Consider the following 21606-nt stretch of genomic DNA (forward strand, 5'->3'; position numbering starts at 1 on the left):
CATGCATGTATACACGGGTTATATATGCATATGGCCCATGTACATGCATGCTCCTCCACATTCTCCACACGCACATTATGTAGAAGAGCATTACGAGTGTCGCGTATTGAAGTAGCAATGTTGGTTAATAAATGCAATCTGCCTCAAAACTGGCCTTGTATTTTTTCATTTTGGTAACAATTTTCCCTTACTGGTTGCATGGTTGCATGGATACATCAATTTATAAAACTTACTTGCTCAGAACAAAAAAAATTATTCAATAAACAAAAATATCTTTGCCAGAATTAACAAGCCGTGGCTTGACCTTTTTGTGTGTGTTTAGTTGAAACACTCGCGCAACAAGCGGTGCAACTGCCCAGCGCAGACAAGGGCCCAGGATCAGGGGGTAAGCCACACACACATGCATGCTTTGCTTGTATTGCTGTACTGTGCACGCAGATGGAGTTTGCGAGCCGGGCGCGAGCGAGATAGACAGTAGACGAGCGAGCAGCCAATCATTGTAGCTGAATGCGGCAGAGGTGGAAGTGGATGGGCTGCGAGAGCCAATAAGAGGGCTGCCTATCCACCACGCTTCAAATTAGCCCCATACGCTTGAACCTCAGGCCAAAGTCTGAAGCATGCGATAGTCATATTGGCATTTGCATTCGCACTGTGGCTCGCGCATTCACTGTAACTACTTATTCCGACGGTCCGACGATCATGAGCTAAATATTGTACATCGGTTACGGTTTATTTAACTGGCATAGAAAGCGTTAAAGTTGAATATGTTAAGTGTGTAAATATATATGAGAAGTTCACAAATGTTAATTAACATGAATTATTACTTTCGCAATCAAGAAAAAAGTGAAATGTGTCAAACGAATCAATGTACGGGTGCCCGAGATGGCTTTAAGCAACGTGAACAACGTGCTACTCACCGGTGCTATTAATAATGGGTTCCTTGTATGACCTCTAAGTAAAGCAGGAAAGAGTGAAAAAAGAACAAGTGAACTAAAACAAAAGCGGCTGCTCACATAACAAAAACGACTGTTCAACAAAAACCAATGCATTTTTAGCACATTATAAGCATATATAATACATATGTACATACAATAAATGTGGTACTTGCATATGTAGGCCTTAAATAAAAAAATCATCGCCATCTGTATGAATTTCCCTAAGGCTGGCTCGATCCTGTTGTGGTAGCCCTGCGTGAAACATTGCCGCCTGCAGTGAGTCCTGGGATTTATTTTAAATGGTCTTTGTTGACACTCAAATGACGAGTAGAGCGCGCATACTAACCCAAGTTTCTCAAAGTGCATGTACATAAATTAATACGACAAGCACAATACCGATTTCCATCGTAATCTGAATATCATCAACAACAACAAAAGCAACATTTCTATTCTCATTTTGTATCGTCCACTGGCCGGCGCTCGTTGACGTTCCGATCCCCAAAGATCGCTGGGATCGCAAGCATCTTGTTACCCCACAAAAAAAACATATCTTTTAATTATGTTTACCCTGCAACCGACTCCGGCAGCTATAGGATCAGTGCCATGGTCGGCAGGAGCACTAATTGAACGACTGCCCACCTTGGATGATATGAATCATAAGGGTAAGCTGACCATCGTCGACACCACTAGAACTGGTCCATCAATTAAAATTAAGCCAAAAAACTACCATTTTCGAATGCTATTATTCACAAAATTAACCAATATGTATTGAAAAGATGACAACACTGTAGCGATAACCAGCCCTTGAGTTGCAAAAGACATTCTATCAGCCATTATTTAACTAACATATGGTATTGTTGCTTTTTATGCCCTTGCTTATTATAGGTATTATATATATTTTGTTAGGAAATATGTATACAGAATAGAGAAGACATCTCTGACTCCATTAAGTATATATATTCTTCATCAGCATTGACAGCCGAGTTTTTACAGCACTGCCCGTCGGTCTGTTTCTGTGAAACTAGGGTCTTAGTTTAAAGCTATCGCCATGAATAGGTTCGTATTTTTGTTGCGGGAATATATATATGTCAAAGTCGGCGGGTTCATATTATATTGTTCTATATGTAGAACTGCTAGAAAAAGAATTTGTATATTGAAAACTTTTCTGTTGTTTAAGATTTAGAATACAGAATACAGCTTTAGTAATGAACTTTTTAAATTAATATTTCGGCATGCCGAAATACAATTTTTTTGTAAGCACAAGCTAGTCAAATTATGTCTAATAAATCAGTTGACGCCACACATTATATAGAAACGATGTGCTCCACCGATCGACATCGCAGCAGTAATAATTACCGAATCGATATTTATGACTGTTTAAGTCGTATGCAATGATTTTAACTTAGGATAATTGCAGTTATAGTTAACAATCTTAGAGAATGCTTTTCTACTGTCTGATTAGCAAAAGGGTATATATCAAAAGATATATGGGCATTTCCAAGGCGTACATAAGTTAAATAGAAAAGATTTTGGAGAGTTCCACCAAGGACAATATAGACATTGTATAAACACTGTTTATATTGTCTTTGGTTCCACTAACCACAATAAACAGGCTGCTCCGCGAAATTAATTTTTTCCTTTTCCTTGAAAATTATCTGGTTAATTTTATATCTCTAACGATCATTGATGATCAGAGAGAAAAGTTAATGAAACGAAAATACGATGAAAGGATGGAAATATTAAGATAAACACACGTCACGTATCGTACAAGTAACCGTTATACTGTTATATTTATTTTGAAAATTGGCTAAAGTGCAAAGGAAACACGTTGAAAGGAAACATCTATACCAGCCCCCATTAGGAATATAATACGATATATATTCTCGGTCAGTATTCAATGCTCGTCTGTCTGTCGGCTCCTTTGCAAAAACTAGTCTCTCGGGTGGCAACTATTTAACATGCGTAGAATTTGGCTAGACCGAAAAACTATATAGATCTTATGGGAGCGGGAGCATCGGAACACCATATATAGAAACCGTTATAACAATAAAACCTATTATGATACTTTTTTTTTCGTGTACAATTTTTTTTAAATATTATGTTTTACTACCTTTATGAAGAATTCATTAGTATTCTGATTCAACTCGTTACATTATATATTATCATTTACAAGTACAACAATAATCTTAAATAATAAATTAGATTGTAATATCGGCCTAACGACCAACAACAAAATCAAACATTATCAAAAGTGAGCATTTTGGAGCTATAACAACTTGTGAATTATAAGCTAGCGAGCCTCAGCATACTCTTGTATACACTATGTGATTGCAAAAGAGTATCCCCTAAACTAACAGTAGTTGCTTGTCTATTATTTATATATATATTTCCGTAAGGCAAAATGTTTTCAGTGACCTGTTTAGAGAGGTCAATGTTGGTCAAATGCTCACTCTTGGTGATTATCGCTTGTTGTTGGTCGTCAGGACGAACTGCGAATAGCAGGTAACTGTTAAGAGCAGGTAACTATTTGGATAAAAAAAAGCAGTAGCAAATTATTAACTTTGAATCGATTAACTAAAAAGTCCATGTTACCAAGTTGTGGCAATAGGCACACTTAAGTATTTAATCGCTATGCAATTGTGTATATGTATATAAATATGTATGTTTGCCAGTGTTGGTGATTATTATGATTATTCGTTTGTTTTGCTCTTTTCTTATAGACAATGTTCTTGCTATGAGAAATCTGCCCTGTTTGGGCGTCGCTGGTGGCAGCGGACTGGGCGGTATTGGCGGAAAGGCTGCTGCAACTGCTGCGATGGAAGCCGCCGCCGCGGATGCGACTACAGCACCACAGCCACCACATTCGACATCTTCGTATTTTACCACCACTTACTACCACTTAACAGATGATGAATGTATGTCCTTGTTTCAAAGTTTGTCATCCTACCTTCATATACAAGATCTTGTAAACCATATTTCTTAATAATAGAAGCGTTTTTAATGTTATTCTTGTTAGTCATAACGCGTCTATTTTTATCAGTGCTGCAAACCGATTTTGAACCGAACTGGTTTGAACCCGGAACCCAAGTACAAGGCCAATCTGAAACCCGACCGGAAACATAATTTTCTCCAAAAATAGTTTGGTTTAAACAAGTATCCCCACAAATATGAGATAGCAATATTCATTAATTTTGTTGTTACTTGCCCGGTCTTTATGAATTAACCGGGACAAGGTATTCCAAAATAAATGAAATTTTTGGATCTATCTACCAAATTTGGTATTTCATGCAAATGTTGGGACCTGTATCTGCAGGTACAGGGCATTCACATACATCCTCTTCTGATCCCCTTCACAGGCTGGGCACTGACGCTTTAATTCCGGATACTGGTCCAAAATTCTGTAATTGCATATACACATTCCATAAAAAATATATGGATTTTTTTTAAATTCTTCTTTAACAATTTTTAGAATGGAACGCCAAGCCGCCAAAACTTTTAGTTTAGTTAGAAAAATGCATTTTACTCAGTTGAGAAAAAAGTATAATAATTAGAAGTGGCGATTTTAAGTCAAATGTGAATTTCTATAATTAGGGTAATATTTTTTTTTTGGACTGTAATTTATATATTAAGTTTCACATTTCGAAACCCGACGCACATTTTGGCTTTAAATCAAAAAGTGTCTTCCTGGACATTTAATTGAATTATACAAATTATGTGTCAAAATATAGAAAGATTTAAACACACACACACTTTCACACACATAATTAAGCTATTCGACTTAGGCACTTCACAGGGTAGCGGCTCCGTATGAGGAGTACGTACACGTATCGGTCACTGAACCGATTTGTGAAAATGAGTAGAAATATTTGGCATTCGGTGTGAAAATTGAAAGATGTTGGTCTTCATTGATTTTTCCACTAATTGTTTTGTTAGCATTGTGTAGTGGATGACTTGGTCGAAGGTCTAGGATGCAGCATAGCTGGCAATTATGGCAACACAATGCCCGGGAGCACGTTCAGAGCCGTCAGAGTTGTCAGACAAAAACCGTACCCGTCGCTGATCATAGCCGGGACAATGCTCGGGAGGGATTCGGCTTCTAAGTCGAAGTAAAGACGTTTATTGGGCACAGGAGGGTATTGGGATCGGCAAAGAACACATAGCCGGTAGAGCTACTGTCCCAGTTTTACATGGTTCCGTCCCCATGCCGGCCCTCGGCCCTCGGTCCCCGACCCTGTCCCTACCTGGCAATCGCTCGCCCGCTGTGCTGATAAGTACTTTCTGTGATGTCCGTGCCATTGTTTGTTTGTGAATCAATACAATCATTTTCCACCTATAATGATATTGAAGAGCGTGTGTTCGTTCGGCGACCGTTTCGTGTCATGTCGTTACAAATGAAAACAATTATCGATGTTGAAAGCCGAAGTCGAATAAAAAAACAAAAGCGTCAGCATTTTGTTTTGTCTGTGTCTTTGTTCCTTCTACTCGTGTCGAACATGGACATACATACTACTATATGCATACTTCATACTTCCCTCTCACTTTATTTATATATCGTTGACTCTTTCGCTCAAGCATTCATCACACAAATGAGCCTCTTTAGCGGCACTAGGGTAACCGACGCACGTCCATTGTACGAAGTGGTTCCTAGTGGTTGTTTCTCCTCCCATTCCCAGTACCAGTCATCACGAGGATGCATTTGGTCTGGACCCGGGTCCAGTATATTACTGCGAGCACAATTGTTTGCCGATTGATTTGTGTTGCAATTACATTGTTAATCCCATTGGCAAGATGTTTTTGGCTATTGTCAGCCTTGTTGCATTTGGTAAATCATCGCATTTGCTTGTGGCTCTTGTAACCCACATACAATACATACCATACATTCTCATATACATATGCATGGATTGGTAAATAGTAGAAACTGGACTCTGAAACACTACACTACTGGGGCAACTAAGATTAGGCCATATTTACCTGAATTACCGTAGTTCAGTCCTATTCACAACAGCTGATTCTGGCACATAGTCTGCATTCACATTTCGATGTAAATATTCAATAAACAACATATATCCGTAATTTGTATTCAAAATCATCTTTAATTTTGGGTTAGTATAGATAATGCTGGACTGTTTTCAAATATAAAGGCGCTCAAAAGCTTAAATATTATGAACGTTTTTTAAACATGTTCAAATTGTTTATAGATATACAGGATTAAAATGTTAATAAATCGCATGAATTGGTCTCTTGTGTGTACAGTGCAGAGTACAACAAGAATATTGATATATAGAGTTATGCTATCGCAGTTATGTATCGAAAGCTGATTTCACTTTAATGGTCAAGATGCTCAACTTTTATAGTGCTTTGACCCTCATCTCCAAACATTCGATAATGGGGTACAACTGGCAGGCGAGTTGCCGCTTCGCTGGCTTAAAGTAGAAATCAAATTGATACGCAGATTTGGGGATTATCCCACAATCAATACTAGGAAATTTGTTTCAAATCCATGCTCGACTTGACGAGTGCGACCTTTTTTCAAAATCTTTTTGGTTGACCGCTTGATTTTATTATCTTTTTTTTTTGTTATGTATTATTTCTGCTCTTGTTTCAGTTCTTATCTGCCTTGTCTAATAGATAGAGCTCTTCAATCTCATAACAACCAGACTGGGTTGTTACCAAACAAAGTTTGTTCGGACCCAGAAATGTACTCAGTGCCCAAAAGACCGTATTCATCTTGACACTTTAAGAGCGTGCTAAAACTAATTTTTTTCCAATTGAAAGTAAATCGTGTAGAAACTAAATTTGACTCAAAGTGGCGAGCAGGTGGAAAATACATTTTTATACCCTGAACCCATTGAAAAGGGGTATAATATATTTTGCAGAAGGAAGCATCTCCGACCCCATAAAGTATATATATTCTTGATCAGCATTAACAGCCTAGTCGATCTAGCCATGTCCGTCTGTCTGTCCGTCCGTCTGTCCGTCCGTCCGTATGTATGAACGCAAGGATCTCAGAACCTATAAGAGCTTGAAATTTAAGCTTTAGGTCCTCCTAGTGCCAGACTTGACATGTAGCTTCTAGAATAGTATATATATAGCAAGTATCTTTCATTTTAAATATCAATTTATCAATTTCATGTAAAAATATCAATTTATGCTGCCCACAAATATTAGCCACAATTCAAATACAATTGACTTTTTGATAATACTTTTTGCCTTTTTATCTATTAGCGGCAACAAGCGCAAATTCCAAGAATTTCTGTATACATGTACACACACACATTCACGCGCGTCTTCTTTGAATTCTATCAACAGCATTGAAATTGGGATTATATTGCTTTCTGTGCTGGTGTGGCTTTTGAGTAGAGGCGGCAGCAAGTAATGCGGTCAGTTGCGAGTTCGAACCCTGCCAAGGGAACTTTATTTTTTTTTGTTTAATTATTATTTATTACTACTAGACTTCCCGACTAGAACCTTTTATTTGTTTAAACACATATATATATTAATATATAATATATACTTTTTTTAAACAATATATTATATACTAGCGGGTATTGCCTAGCCCTGACCGTGACAAGATTTATGCTAAAAATTTTAAATATACATAACTTTTCCACCATGATTACCATGTTCACACTCGAAACTTCGCCCATTTAACCTTTAATACGCATTTTGCATCACGGCCGGATTTTGCGAAAAGTGTGAAACACGTCTCATATAAATTTTTTAGTAAGAGCTTTGAAAATGTTTTTGAAGCCAATCGGATGGCAAACAAAAAACATTTATTTAACCGTTGTCTGCCTATTACCAAAGTTGCGATTGGAATTTCCAAAATCGCTGTAACAAGTATTTTATTATGTATCGAAAACATCCCAAAAAATATTGAAATCGCATTTTTCACCGAGAATACTATGATTCTGCAAAAATAATATTTCATAAGGATCTTTGGAAATGAATTTGAAGGCGAACGCAAAATTGATCCCCATAATTATCAAGGGGGAATGGATTTTTCGAAACGAGTGAAATGCTCCAGAAACTAATTTGAACAAAGACCGCTTCGCGATTATTCCACACTTGCTGGTGAAATTTCCCAAAACCCAGTCTTAGCGTGCACCTCCATAACATAAAGTAACGACAGTAAAGATTCAAATTTCTAGCTCTTATGGTTTGGGCTGTGCGTTGATCACCAGTCAATTAGTCAGTCAGTTATTCAGTCAATCAGTCAATCAGTCAGTCAGTTGGTCAGTCGGTCAGTCAGGACAGATATATATACATGTAGATATTCTATTGTATTTATGGGTAATCTAACAGTCAATAAGAAAATATCTTACAGATGACTCAATTTTTAGCTACCTTTTAATTTTTTATGCTTGCTTAAGTTTTCGTACAAGCACATATTTAAATGTAAAGTTGACGACCGGAAATTTTATGACGATCCAGCAAGAAACACTATTTCAAAAAGTTAAATAAAGGAAAGGGCAGGCAGCAAAGTCAGCTTACATGAGTATGAATACATACACGTAGTAGGCACACGGTATCCCTTAGTTGGATAAACTTTACTTACTTCTGTAGTCAATTGCAATTTGTGCACATTTAAGTTAACTTTATACAAATCAGTATATCGGTTGATTAACAACAATATCTACATTGAACATTTCAGGTCACAGCGGGGTAAATCAATTGGGTGGAGTCTTTGTTGGGGGAAGACCATTACCTGACTCGACTCGCCAGAAAATCGTTGAGCTTGCTCACTCCGGAGCTCGACCATGTGATATTTCTCGGATCCTTCAAGTTTCCAATGGATGTGTTAGTAAAATTTTAGGCAGGTGAGTACCGTATATATGCATTTGACTAATTTCATTATTGTGCGATTTGTATACTTAAATATATATGTGTATATAAGGTATAGAGTTAATATACAAGGTTAATCGACGGATTTTTAAATAATGCTCAAGGATCAGCTTTTACGTAGGTAAGGTTAGGTCAGTGCTCTAGGCGAGGGCAGCTTGCCCAGGACTCATTTGGACCATTTTTGGTCCACTGAGTGATCCGCCACCCGATTCCCAGATAATTACAGTAATAGTTTATTGGGGACTTAGCTCCATGGAAACGGACTCTAGTTTTACTAGCTGGAAGAGTACAGAATAGCTGAGACGCTGTCTCTGCCTCTTCCTCATCGCGAGATGAGAATGCTTCCTTGCACTGCAATGCAACCTCTTGGAAGTGTCACCCGGTAGTGTTCCTCATACTGGCCACCTCCGATCTACTTCTCTAGCTTAGACCCGTCCGTATATATCCAAATGAATTTGTTGGCCTGGAGGGGAATAAGATTGTAGAAAGGGGTAGCTCCGACAGGCTGTTGGCCAGCTCTTCTCATATGTACATATAGATTAATCAATAATCTACTTGCTTCGGTTAGTAATATGTAATTTATTAATTAAGTATTTAAGTTTTGATAAATTTGCAAATTGCATTAAAGTATTGCTGACAATTTATTTCAGATATTACGAAACAGGAAGTATTCGACCACGAGCGATTGGAGGCTCTAAGCCACGAGTAGCCACCGCAGAAGTCGTTAGCAAAATCTCGCAATACAAACGGGAATGCCCCAGCATATTTGCATGGGAAATTCGAGATAGATTATTGCAGGAGAATGTGTGCACAAATGACAACATACCAAGTGTAAGTTTATCTCAAGGTGTTATATGAACCTAAATTTTGATATTCCAACAAAATAACATTCGGGGATTCGATATCATAATATTATTGTATACCTATCAATTATGGCGTATCTAGCTCGTATAGTACTTGTGTAATGTTTAAAAAAAATGTCTCAAAACTTATTTTCATCGATATTTTGGAAATGGAAAGTTTTGCGTTTGGTATGGGAGAATGTATATATTTTAAATTTCAAGGAGCTTATGCAGACGGACGAAGAAATTATTTACTTTATATAGGCCCTCCGCCTGTCTGATTTTGCAAAAAACCAATATATCTTTATTATCTCTATTTCGCTCAGGCTAAACAAACAAAACTAATTATAATAGTTTAATTTATCTAGAACTTATCCTGTCTTTTTGTTAAATTTTGTTTTTATCTTTCTTATTGGCGTGGGGAAGTGCTTTAAGACTGTAGCCAAAATTGATGCCAAATTTCGAGTATTTTTTAATAATTTAAGCAACACATTATTATATGCCATTTTCCTCGCTATTTGAACTTCTTTTGTATTCTTGACGCCATTTTTTTTTTCTTTTCTTCGCCTATTCTTACATCTAGTTAGCATTACCATTTTTTTTATTGTTTATTAAGTATGCCAAAAAGGAAAGAAGCAAAGAGGCAAAATGAATTGTGACAGCGATGCCGATGGCCTGCGTTGTACTTTTCCTCATTGACAGTTGTGTGGAAAATGTGCTCATTCAAATGGAAGAGAAAATCTTTTATGCACATTAAACGACAAAAAGGGAAATCAGTGCTAGAAAAAGTATGAAAAACGTACAATATTAAATAAATACAGCCCAGACCGTACCGTCACCACAAAGCGTTAGGCGTTGAAATTCACGCGCGAGGGGAAATCACATTTTTCCTTTTATGCGCTGGCAAAAGAAACAGCAACTGAATCGACCGATTGGACGGGAGACCCAGGATCCGGAGCCCGGCTCGTAACAAAATCATTGAGGGGTGAAAGCGTTAGTGTTTGCCAGTTACAAGCTGAATGTTGCCGCACGCTCTAATTTGTTCCGAGAGTCCTGGGGCTTATATATGCCCACGAAGGAGGGCAGTGTATATGGCCGGCATCAGAAAAAATATACATAAAAAAAAACAACAACTATTGAAGTTCTGTTTTTAATAACAACTATGTCGATTCGAACGAAAATAACGGCTAACAAGTTATTTATTAAAATAAATTCTGTTAATATACGTTAACGTTTAAATGTAACCCAGCAAATATTTAACGTCTTTTTCGTTATCCGTTTGTTCTTTTCAAAGAGAGATTTTTACTTAAAAACAGGCTGTTATTTTTTTGTTTGTATTTAGCCTGGTTACATTTGTATACATTAAGCTGTCCGCTTTGGTTAGTTAGAATAATACATCTCTTAAACCCTGTCCAGCAGGCATTTCTTCATCTTTTCGCGAAAGAATCTTCAAAATGTACTCAAAGAATCCGTATTTTCTTTGATGCATTGATTCAAATTAAACCATTTTTTTTGCCTTTTTTCAAAATACTATTTGATAAAATTCGCCTAGTATTAATTAATTAAATTTAATTAAGTTAACTGCTTTGGTTAGTTAGTATAATACAACTTTTAAACCCTGTCCAGCAGACATTTCTTCATCTTTTCGCGAAAGAATCTTCAAAATGTATTCAAAGAATCCGTATTTTCTTTGATTCATTCAATCAAATTAAACTCTTTTTTTGCTTTTTACAAAATACTGTTTGATAAATTTCGGGCTAGTTTAATTAACACTTATTTAAATTTTTTTATTTTAAGTTAATTTTGTCCCAGCCACCAAATAATGTTAGCCCGCCGTATGACTTTTCTCGACGACAGAAGCACACATATACATATATGCACATTTTATGTGTGAGGATCCTCTGTTAGGTGAACATACATATATAAAAACTTGCACTCAATCCCTTATGTACATAACTAGTTATTTACATTTACATACATATGTATATATGTATACCTGCCGTGGTAGGGAAGGTACATATACATGCGTACATATGTACATGTATGTATGTGCGACGCTTTCGGGGATGGCGTTCATTTTATTTTTTCAAAAATAAGTTTTTATAGAAGCGTTCGCTTTCGTTCCCCCGAAAGGACATTTCTGCCTAATTTTTCCACTCAACTGCACTTTTCCCTGTTGTTCTCACTCGCTCATTTATATGTTTCGAGCGTTTGTTCTTTCTTTCGTTCGCTTTTGCTTTTGCTTTTGCTGTTGCCTTTTGAATTCATTTCAAAAGCGCTGTCATGCGCAGGCACTGCCTTAAAATAATAATAATAAACAAGTAAGAGTGCTCTAGTCGAAAATGCCCGACTAACAGATTCCCCGCGAACCCCGCGCGGATCTGCCGACACAAACATTCTAGCTTTCTTCTACACATACATTCACAAAGTCAAAAATACACAGCTTTCGCCCCACACTATTGAAAATAATTTCGTGTCCGATCTTAACGAAATTTTTATGGCATAAGTATGGCATCCACATGTGCTTAGATGCCAAAGACCATATATCCAAAAACTTATCGATCTGTGTGTACTTTACGAGAGTCTACATATCAAATTTAGGGTCTCTTGCTCTCTAAGATTTTAATCGATTTCGATGGTAAGTTATCGTTAAAAACTCCTTCTGCGAGGACACTATGAGGAGCTACGTTTTAAATTTGAACGCTCTAGCTCTTATGGCTTTCGAGATAGAAGCATTCAGACAGAATGACAGCAGAAGACTCGTCTATTGATGGTGACCAACAATCTATTTACTCAATGTGGTCGCACACAACCAATATACTATTTATACACATTTTCAATGGATTTTGGATATAACAACACGACTAGGAGATATCCTCTAGCCAGGTCCCACCTGCTCTAACAAAAAGTACTTCTAACAGCATTTTATACATTCCCTACCTAAAACAGGCATTCATAAACGAGCGCATAACCTGAAAAGAACATTACTTGAGCAGTGGCTCGTTATAATTAGTTGAATTTTGTGGAGAAACGCACGGACTAACTACTAGGAAAAATATTTCACATCTGTGTATGCTGTACATGAACTTGAATACCAAATTTGATAACTGTCGCAGTTGATACATTCACTGCGTCCCGATCGACTTGTTCTCTGTTGATGAGTATTATAAGATTGTATTTATTTGATGACATCTATTATATATAATACTTCGATTATATTATAAATTAACCATTTTCAATATTCTGGTGATTTGTATGCTTTAAGGTATCGTCAATAAACAGAGTACTGAGGAACTTAGCAGCACAAAAGGAGCAGCAAAATACTGGACCGAGCAGCTCCAATCCCAATCCAAACGCAAACACAAACCCAAATCCAAGCCATGCAGCAGCCAGCGGCAATGGCAGTAGCAATGGTAATAGTAGTAGTAATGGAAATAGCGTAAGTGGACCGAGTGGGGTGGGGCCGAGCTCCACAAACGATCTGATACAAACGGCAACACCTTTGAACTCATCGGAGAGTGGAGGTGCCAGCAATTCTGGCGAGGGTAGCGAGCAGGAGTCGATTTATGAGAAGATACGCATGCTGAACACTCAACAAGCCTCGAACTTGGATTCGGCTATATCAACCCCAGGGGCGCCGCCTCCAGTCAGTCACGAGCAACTCATGACGAGTGTGCCCAGCCACTTCAGTCCGCACCCCCATTCAAGCCACTCGATCCACGCCCATGGCCACCATCAGCAGCAGCAGCATAGTTGGCCCACTCGCCATTATCCCACAGGGTCTTGGTATGCAGCTCCACTGAATGGCAGCGAATTGGTTCCGTCTCCAGGTGTCATATCTGTGACTGGCTATGGAAACGGTGGCGTGACCGCTGCTCCAGGTCTGGTACCGGGACATCCGTTGACCCCACCAAGTGATCTCATCAACATAGGTGGCCAAAGCGCTCGTTTGGGCAACTGCACCATTTCAGCAGACGATGTAATGCTCAAAAAGGGTAAGTTTAAAAAGACCCCCAGCCATACAAAATATGTTGATAAGATCCAAGAAAGTTTCTTGCCGGCATATAGTAAAAGTGTGAACTTTCTCTTTGTAAAATAATTACTAATACAAAACACCACATGATGAGCTAAATTATATTAATTGAATATGGCCATGTACTACGTTATGAAAGCAGACATTGGAAGCTTTGATAGACGCAGGAGATAGAGATAACTTAGTAGATAATAATATTCTAGACTAGACATACTAACTGGGAAATACCCTGTATGTAATTTGCAGGCCAAAAATAATAGTTTACGGAAATATATTTCAATTGAGACTGGAAATTGTTTTGAGGAAACTGCATTTATTGTGTGTATCTATGTACACATATGATTGAGTTCCCAGCCACAGCTGGTAGTCTACATTTCACTACGCAATATCTTTAAGTTAAGGGGGAGGTAACATTAAACTTCGAATGGAGACAACAGAACAGAAAGTCTGGCAAGGCCAATCAAGCACTGGACGCTGGGTCACGTGTCTGTTCTATTTACGCACGCACGGCAGGTTTGCCCTTATCGAATTGTCGGCGATACAGACTGATACATAAAACACAATCACAGTGCTGAGGAGAAAGGTTAGCCTTAGCCATATCGGTGAGGAAAGCATGTAAAAAACAGTAGTGAGCATTAACATAAGCGACATCCAAAAGATATTTTAAGTCAATCGTGCGTATTTTGGGCAAAATTGATTCATGACAAAGGTTGTTCTTATAAATATACCCTGTACTCGTAGAATGGGGAAAACAAGTATATTGAGTTGTTAAAATATATTTACAAGTCTGGAAGAGGCATCCACAACCCCATAATGATACAAATTTTTGATATACATAAAAAAAAACAGTCGATCTATTGATATCCTTCGGTCTGTCTGTAAGTCATATGGGCGCGTTTATCTCAGGGTTTGGAGCTCAAATTCAGAATGCAGGTTCTTGCATATCCAAAATAGGGAAATATCGGTTTTCAGTACAGAGCATATTTCGGAAATTATCCGAGCCAACACATAACACTAGAAATGTATGTTAAGTCCGAAAAAAACATCGCTTTTTAACCTCGCATAAAAAATCAACTCACAAATTTACTTATTGTTCTCAAAAACTAAAATTCTAAATATCATTAAAAGCCTTTTTGGCAAATATAGCCTTTCGGCTAGCATTGAATAGCCAAGAATTAGCAGATGTTGTACAAAAATTTGGTTTCGTTCATCAAATTCATTTGAGTCGTGTTCCAAAATTTTTCGGGAAATCAACCCTTTCCAGGTGTAAAATTGAGGTCCAAGGTTGTTATATAAGCAAAGTCCGATAGAATTTAAACTTTTTTATGAAAAGTAAATGAAGACAATTTTGGAATTTTTGTAAATTGTTGGAAAACTGTTGGATGAAAGCTTTTTTTCCAGCCGATTAAATTCTAACTCATAACTCATGTAACTTTGAAAATGGGTAATAAGGGAAAAATGGTTTTTTGCAAATTTGTGGTTGACAGAAGGAAGCACAACGACCGCATTAAGTGTGTATACTCTCAGTCCGCGTCAATAGCCGATTCGATCATGCTACGTCCGCCTGTCCTTATGTATGAACGCGTCGATCTGGGAATCTACAAGAGCTAAGGACTTGAACATTGGTCCTCCTAGATTTCGTACAGTCCGAATTTGCTTAAAATCTATATAAATCGGTATTGAAACCCTTTTTTTTTTTGCTCCTGAACTCATTATTAATATTTAAGAAATACAAGTAAGGAGTGCCCGACTAGGGGATACCCTAAACCTTCTTCTACCAACACCAAATGCTGTTCGCGCTACACACTTGTTTGCATCTAGGAGAAAAACTAGTTCCCTGTTCTGGAGTCGAGCTCGCCAACTTCATTCAACCTTGTCCTCATACCTCATACAGCCATACCAAGAATTCAAGAATGAAAAAAACTAAACTAATATAGCCGCACATACTCATAGCACGGGTAATGTCAGAATAGCAATTGCAATTTTATTTGTGTGTATGCATATGTGTATGAGTGCACACCTGGTTTGCTAATAACCAATTAACACACGCTTTCTTTAATAACCTCTATGTTTCTTAACCGATCTTGTTCAGCGGTAGATTTGATTGTGCTATAGAATCTTCGTATATTATAAAAAAAACAACACACTTAAACTTGTGGCTTAGATTGGTGGGCAGTTCCAACTAATTGATTTATTTGATTTATGGCTATGCTAGGGAGCCGGCTGAAATGCGATATTATACACTTTTAATTTAAAGTGGTCTTCCTACAGAAGCTTATTTGAAATCATCTACAACTTTTCCGCTTGTAATTGATAAGAATCGGTTAGGATTTGAGCATAATTCGAGCATAATAAGAGCTGAACAGAAACAGTTTGCTTGGCAGGTTCTCGCATAGTATACACAGATCCAAAAAGTATTCGGGATAGTTTTATAAATGTATATAAAAGGTAGTTGGAATGTTTGTGATGAGCGCTCGGTTTTGGATATCAGCTAATTGGGCACTACTCGCCATTAGGTGCAGGGTATCAAAATTTGAAAAAAAAAAAGTTAGTTCAAATGCTTACAAATGTGTTTCACATTCGCAGACATTCACCAAGTATCTAATTAGTTTAACCACATACGCTCAAGTTCTACAACATCTACAACTTTTCCGCTTGTAATTGATAAGAATCGGTTAGGATTTGAGCATAATTCGAACATAATAAGAGCTGAACAGAAACAGTTTGCTTGGCAGGTTCTCGCATAGTATACACAGATCCAAAAAGTATTCGGGATAGTTTTATAAATGTATATAAAAGGTAGTTGGAATGTTTGTGATGAGCGCTCGGTTTTGGATATCAGCTAATTGGGCACTACTCGCCATTAGGTGCAGGGTATCAAAATTTGAAAAAAAAAAAAGTTAGTTCAAATGCTTACAAATGTGTTTCACATTCGCAGACATTTACCAAATATCTAATTAGTTTAACCACATACGCTCGAAGTTTTGAAAACAAAATCTGTGCCTAAAGTCCGACCGCGTGTTTGCCTTAACTGTTTGGGTGTGTCAGAAGAAGTAACTGTAACTGTAGCCCCGTATAATCCGCAGCCTCTGGCAACGGCAACGGCAGCGGCAACGGGAATTGCTGTCGTTCTTGACAAGTTTACCCTTAACCGAGTAGTTGCTTTAATGCGATTTGCAGACTCATTTTACAGGCGATGACACTTCATTAAACGCCAAACCCGTGGGGGTGGCAGCGGTGACACAGGGGTTGGGGCAATGGTCGGTGATATGGTTAGAGGGGGAGTGTGTTGAGTTGATGATGGGGTGCATAAATAGAAAGCGAAAAATACATATTTATAAAATCGGTATCTGAAAAACCTCATGCTACACATTTTGAGCCTTATCTCGTTTGTCTCTAACGTATTTAACTGTGAAAGAGTGTCGCTCTGTCGACCTCCCCTGTCAGCCAACTCCTCCTCGCACCGTTGTATCTTCTGCTTTCGAGGTTTTTGTTCTGCTGTTACGGCTATCTTTATACCTCGATCCCCTAGCTGTGCTGTTGTTCTTGCTTTTCTTGTTGCTGTTTATGGCTGATGATTTTTGTTGTTCTTGTGTTGCTGTTGTTGCCTGTCAGCACATTGCAGTTTGCTAGGCAAGTGACGTGTGCTCTGGACTGGACCTAAGTCCGGACCTGCGGCATGTCTCAGAGCTATCAGCATCTATTTGCTCTGTCACATTCACTCACATTCAGTGCCAGTTACACAAACAAACGCACACACACAGTCACACACACACACACACACACCTTTGGTATATCAAAAGTGACAAGCTGAGATCCAAATGTTGCGGCCTGCGGTCTCTTAGATGTGGATGCTGATGTGGTTTGAAGCAGGACTTCATGTCGTATTAATGCTCTTATTTTCAGCCGATTCAATACTGGTTATAAACGCATTATGTACATTATACATAACGCAGGTGTAATGTATGTACATTCACATATGAGTAAATGAAACATATGCATGCTTCCGACTCAAAAAAATTCTGTGTTTATTTTCCAATCGATGTCAATTTATAAAAGTTCAAAAATTGTACATGCAGTACAAGAAAATGTAATTCCGGAGTGTTAAATATTAAATATGTTACCTCTGCCAAAATTAAATGGATTTGTAACAAATTTCAAATCACAGTTACACAACGATGTTTTTATACAACTTTGGTGTTTTGATATAGTGCTCCGATCCAGACGGGTGGACTGTACGGAAAGAGGAACGTATGCAAACTTTCATGAAATCTGAACACCGCTCTATATAGAAAACTGTTTGTCGTGATTGACAGACTGATGGTCAACGCACAACCCAAACCGCAAGAACTAGGAAGCTAAAATTTTCATTGTAGTTACCTTATAGGAAGGAGAATGTTAAGACGGGGTTTTAGGAAAATTCCACTCGCATGTGTGGCAAAATCATGAAAAACGGTTGTATGACCGTTTATTGCTTAACATCCGACGGGCTTCGAAAACATTTTCGGATCGACTCGGCTGTTGATGCTGATCAAGAACATATATACTTTATGGGGTCGGAGATGCTTCCTTCTGCTTGTTACATACACTTGCAGAAATACTTTATACCCCTTTTACCCATTTTTAATGGGTTCAGGGTATAAAAAAAAACACTACACTACTAGCTATGCATGAAAAACTGCAGAGCCTACTTGAATTCTTGAGAATCGAGGAGAAGAGCACTTGAGACATATTCGTTTTATTTAAATTTGCAGCACAGCGATAAATAAGCTTGGTCTGCGTTTGCTATTGGAAAATAAGCAAGCATACATATATACATAAATGCATTCATACATGCATGTATGCACTAAATCACACACACAGACACACACACATACACCCTGCCGTGTGGCAAGTGGCCTATGGAATACTTCCACTGCTAGTACTCAATAAATGGATAAGAATAAGACACTTTTAAAAATCAAATATAACAGTATGAGCTGCAGGCATATTTCACTACTAAATCGAAAACTTCCCGAACAGAGGTTCCAATAAAACCATTATGAATTTAGCCGTACCGTTTGCTTGGGGCAGAAATGCATCTAAAATTACCTGCATTTTGGAATTTAGATTTTATGTTACAAAGTCTTAAATTATCTAAGGAGGGTCTTGTTTTATATATCTAACCTACATATATATAAATATATACATATATATATGTAGAAAGCCAAGTGGAAATAAAATACTATTATTAATACGATGATTGTCTTTTAGAGCTCGATGGCCACCAATCAGATGAAACTGGTTCAGGCGAAGGAGATAACTCAAATGGTGGTGCCTCCAACATAGGAACGAGTGAAGATGATCAGGCTAGATTAATTTTAAAAAGGAAATTGCAAAGGAACCGAACATCATTTACAAATGACCAGATTGACAGTCTAGAAAAAGGTATGTTTATTTTAATATTAAAGTTAAAGGTAAGACCTGGTAGAGAGTGCCCAAATGAAAAATGCCATTTGCAATTTGAACCGTTTCAATTATAGTATATATTCTAGCGAGTGCAAGTTTACTGCTTCAAATTTTAGATAAACATTTTTCCCCCACATTCCGTCCGTAAACAAATTCAATCTATACGTACTATCTTAAACTCAAAATCTAAAGATATATTTTTTACATAGAAAATAAACTTAAAGTCCATCGAATAAGGGACATAAAGTGGGAATCAATGGTTTCCGCCCATAATATATTTACGTTCATTAAGCATTTAAAGATCTTTGAAAATAAGTTTGAAGCCGATCCGACGGTAAACGAAAACAATGAAAGTTTTCCGTAATTTACCACAGATAAGGGTGAAATTGAAAAATTCGCTGAAACACGTATTCATTAAGTTCTTATGTGAGGTTTTGCCACAAATGTTTGAAGCCAATCAGATTAAACTTATAATTTCGCCTAAAGAATCTTAAATCCGCATTCTCCACCGATGAATCTTTTACGTTAATTTCGTATACCTTTTGATGTTTTTAGAGTTCGAAAGAACACATTATCCGGACGTCTTTGCCCGCGAACGGTTGGCTGGAAAGATAGGATTGCCCGAAGCAAGGATACAAGTCTGGTTTTCGAACAGACGGGCCAAGTGGCGTCGCGAAGAAAAACTACGAAATCAGCGACGGACGCCAAACTCAACCGGTACAAATGGAACATCATCCTCGACATCGGCAACAACATCTCTGACTGACAGTCCCAATAGCTTAGGCGGTTGCCCTTCCCTATTGGCTGGCTCAGCAGGAAGTAAGTTTTGAACCCTGGCTTATGTTACAACCCATCAGCTTTCTTTTTATACCCTGTACACAATGAAAAGTAGACATGTCCGACCCATAAAGTATATGTATTCTTAATCAGGACGACAAGCTGAGTCGATTAATTCAAGTTCGTCTGTCTGTCTGCATATAAACCAAAATATTATGTTTACTGAGGGGTATAGGGGATTTTGTAGTCGAGCATACACTCGCTACTCGGTTCCACATAAGGAGTAGGAGGAGGAGGGGTGACCTAGTCGGGAGTGCCCGACTAGGAAATACCCCTAACCCAGCGCTTCAATACATGCACAACTTAAGCTCCGATTGTGCTTCTTCCCTTTGGGAAGATTGGGATTGGGAGTCTCTAGCTTAAGTGAGCTGGGGATATGCTAAGAGAAAGCAGGGTTTGGTTATATATTTTTATCGATTTAATTAATTTTCTTATTATATTTGATTTGTAGGTGGACTGAATGGCTTAGCATCGCCGAATCCAATAGCAACGCCAACGGGTGGGTCTGAAATTTCGGATGGACACCACGCAGCTTCAGGAGGTGCTCATATTCGATCTGGAGCGCATGCTATTGGCGGTGGGCGATTAAACGATGACATGGGCAATGCATGTTCACCAGGGCTAGGAATTGCTGACCAGCGGCATCAACACCATCATCACGTTCCTCACACACTCGTCCCGTCCATTTCACCGCGTCTCAACTTCAACAGCGGCTTTAGCAGTTCGATGAGCGCAATGTATTCGAATATGCACCACAATGCGATATCAATGAGTGAAGGTTACGGGTAAGTTAATTAATGAGAAATATATTATAGTATATTATACAACTAAATTGATTCGGTTCTCAAATTTGATCAGATCTGTATCCTCGATGCCAAACTTCGGCCATCCAACAGTGGGTTCGCTGGCACCTCCCTCGCCAATTACGCAACAAAGAGATCTGACACCGCCATCCATGTATCCGTGCCACATGCCTTTGCGGCCTCCGCCAATAGCACCACACCAGCTAGTTGGTGTGGGAAGTGCCACAAATGACAGTGCCGGCGGTGTCAGTAGCAGTCCAACGGTGAACATTGCGAATCCACATGCTGCGTCCGGAACTGTGGCCAGTAACAATGCAACTGGATACGAATCTCTTTCGGCTTACAGTTTGCCGCCCCCGCCACCAGGAGCAGCACTAACATCAACCACAGCTGCGAATCATATTCCCTCTGGCCATCATCACAGCATGGAGGCTCGCCAAGCTTCTTGTAGTCCAAGTCTAATGAATAGTGGCGGCTCAGTTCATGGGCTGGGTCATGGATCGGGATTTGGGACCGAGAGTATTTCACCTGCTATGCCTTCCTACGCACACATGAGCTATAACTATGCAGCAGCGGCCAGTGGTGTGGCATCCTCCGGAGGTGCCAATCCGGCTGCTGCCATTAACTCACATGGATCGGGAAAACAGCAGTTTTTTGCGTCTTGCTTTTACTCGCCTTGGGCTTAAGTGCAAGTACCGTGGATTTACAGTGGAAAACTAATCTAAAAAAAAACACAAACAGCTTTCATGCCTCAAAAATGTACTCAACCGAACCTTTCATATCGAGCCAGCACTTCGGAGACCCAAAAATCGAATTTACATATCTTTCAATAAATACTTCAAATCACTGATTTAAGCATGGAG

General features: G+C 38.4%; 2 protein-coding genes across 3 annotated transcripts in view; one reads left to right on the forward strand and one right to left on the reverse strand.

Moving 5' to 3' along the window:
• Positions 1–21606, reverse strand: part of Slip1 (SLo interacting protein 1) — a 144634-nt gene that overhangs the window by 65043 nt on the left and 57985 nt on the right. The window lies entirely within an intron of this gene.
• ey (eyeless) lies at positions 715–21528 on the forward strand. Of its 2 annotated transcripts, XM_064681520.1 has the most exons (9): positions 715–1597; positions 3656–3850; positions 8590–8755; positions 9431–9611; positions 12888–13617; positions 18909–19082; positions 19659–19922; positions 20392–20725; positions 20799–21528. In XM_064681520.1, exons 1-9 carry the CDS (start codon positions 1495–1497, stop codon positions 21427–21429), a joined length of 2778 nt encoding a protein of 925 aa, XP_064537590.1. In that variant the 5' UTR covers positions 715–1494; the 3' UTR covers positions 21430–21528. The 2 variants fall into 2 exon arrangements, with proteins under 2 accessions (XP_064537590.1, XP_064537591.1); XM_064681521.1 differs by lacking the exons at positions 715–1597; positions 3656–3850; positions 8590–8755; positions 9431–9611 and adding an exon at positions 11886–12260.

Source organism: Drosophila montana, unplaced genomic scaffold (assembly GCF_035044405.1).
Source record: "Drosophila montana isolate Dmon_TW-CO22-7 unplaced genomic scaffold, ASM3504440v1 contig_2397_1, whole genome shotgun sequence".
In the NCBI taxonomy this organism is placed as follows: domain Eukaryota; kingdom Metazoa; phylum Arthropoda; class Insecta; order Diptera; family Drosophilidae; genus Drosophila; species Drosophila montana.